Here is a 1,946-nt window from a genome sequence, read left to right as displayed (position 1 = left end):
CCAGCATGTACCTGTCTCCGCGGCTGGCGGGGTCTCGGGCGCGGAGCTGCGGGGCGAGGGGTGACGGAGGTTCGCGTAGGAAAGGGGGCAAAGCAAACGTTACAGAAGCACCTTGGTCCCCCCGAGTCCCTCGGGAAGGAGCCGCGTCTTTTCCCTCCCCTCCCCTCCCTTTACCTTCAAGAATAACTCCACAGCGCCTTTGGCAATGTCCAAATAGGAGGTGCCCAGGTCAGTGCGCTGGTTCATGGAGGCGGACGTGTCTATGAGGAACAGCAGGATGGGCATCTTTCCTCGCGTCCCCGGCTCTGCTCCCTCTCTCCTGGCCCTCTCGCCCTCACTGCCACGTAAGGCCACGCGAACCCTCAACTCTTGGAGAGCCAGGACACGGAGCAAGAGGAAGAGGGGAGATGGGACGGGGCAGATGGGACAGCTCCTGGCCTCCTTGCGGCAGCCCCACCTCCTTTTCCAGCGAGGGAACTTGAAAGTGTGAGCGTGTGTAGCCCTCGGGGCCCTCTCTTTCCCTCCTCCTGCCACCACCACCGCCGCCGCCAGGACTACAGCCTAGCCATCCGTCCGCGCTCCCTAGAGCGTTAGCCCCAGACTGAGAACCTTCTCTGTTCGCAGACACACAACTTCTGTCTGCTCACCTACCACCGGCACCACGTGACTAGAGCCCACGCTATTGGCTGTCAATCATGGCACGTTTGCATATTCATTAGATGACACGGCAAGGGGCGGGACTTGAGCGAACCCTGGGCGTTTGAGTTTGAACCCTTTGCTGGGGGTAAGGGGAAAAGTTAAGGACCTTTGCTAGGCTTGCATTCGCCTTTAAAGGACCTGGAAGCCTTTAAGATAGTTGCTTTGGATGAATTTTCACGCGCTCTTCAAAGGTGGTGATTCCAGAGGAAGAGTAAATTGAGCAACAGTTGTACAGAAGTACAGAAGCAGATGCTTGGCAGGCTGCTCAGAAAACGCTTTGCTAACTACCGTGGATCCATCCTGCCAGTGGCTAAGACCAAAACATTTCACAAGCAGCAAACTTCTTTCCTGATCAGACTTACTCTCTTTCCTTTAGATTCCTTCCTCCTCTCGATCACTATGTGTTCATTTGCTGGCCTTGTATTCCATGCATTTAGGAAACTGAACAGTTACTATACTGGCCTTTTGTATGCACCGACTTCTTCAATTTCTTTGAACTCAGAAGCACTGGCCTTCCTGTGATGATTCTGCCAAGGTTGGGTCTGCACAGACTTTACACATGGGAGGTTTACCAGATCTGATCCGTTTCTACTCACATTTATTGAGCACCTATCAAGTGCCAGGCATCCATGTTAGACTCATTTGATCTTTGAAATAGTTATGGTAGGTGGCTTCAGATTCAGTTTCCGGTAAAGGAAACTGCAGCTTCCTGAGGTAAGGGTAAGGATGAGGGAGAGGTGCTGTCAAGTCTGATTCTGTGAAAGGGCTCAATAAGTGGTCAATTATGCTTTGCTGACTGTTTCATGAGACACAATTTTTAAATGCAGACTATTAACCGTGCGTGGTGTTGCACACCTGTAATCCCAGCACTCGGGAAGCAGAGGCAGGAGGATCACCGTGAATTCAAGGCTAGCCTGAACTGCATAGTGAGATCCTGTCTCAAAAATAAAGTAAAATAAATGCATAATATTTCTATGTATTTACTATAGTCTATCTATTTATTCTATATGCTATGCACGATGTAGAATGCTGGCCTTCAATGAGTTTACAATTTCAACGAAGAGAGAAAGTCACATATATTCTGTGTATGTATAATCTTTTTTTTTTAGACAGGGTTTCACTATTTAGTTCAAGCTGGCCTCGAACTCATGGCGATCCTCCTGCCTCAGCCTCCTGAGTGCTGGGATCACAGGCATGTGCTGCCATGCCAAGCTGTATGTATAATCTTTTACACATTCTAGGTAGTG

General features: G+C 50.1%; 1 protein-coding gene across 2 annotated transcripts in view; it reads right to left on the bottom strand.

Moving 5' to 3' along the window:
• The window catches only part of LOC104875077 (integrator complex subunit 6-like), a 58,525-nt gene extending 57,859 nt beyond the window's left edge, over positions 1-666 (bottom strand). Inside the window, exons 1-2 of one of the 2 annotated variants that reach the window (XM_033760293.1) lie at positions 175-666; positions 1-46 (exon numbers count right to left, since the gene is read on the bottom strand). The exon at positions 1-46 is cut by the window's left edge and continues 1 nt beyond it. In XM_033760293.1, the coding sequence (XP_033616184.1) occupies positions 1-46; positions 175-285 (157 nt within the window). In that variant the 5' untranslated portion in view covers positions 286-666. The remainder of the gene's footprint in view (positions 47-174) is intronic. The other variant, XM_033760294.1, reaches the window with a different exon arrangement.
• Between the last annotated feature and the right edge of the window lie 1,280 nt (positions 667-1,946).

The sequence above is a fragment of the Fukomys damarensis genome, unplaced genomic scaffold (genome assembly GCF_012274545.1).
Source record: "Fukomys damarensis isolate Sample0158 unplaced genomic scaffold, DMR_v1.0_HiC HiC_scaffold_39, whole genome shotgun sequence".
In the NCBI taxonomy this organism is placed as follows: Eukaryota; Metazoa; Chordata; class Mammalia; order Rodentia; family Bathyergidae; genus Fukomys; species Fukomys damarensis.
Note: the sequence above shows the minus strand (reverse complement) of the source record. Positions and strands in the feature narration are given on the sequence as shown.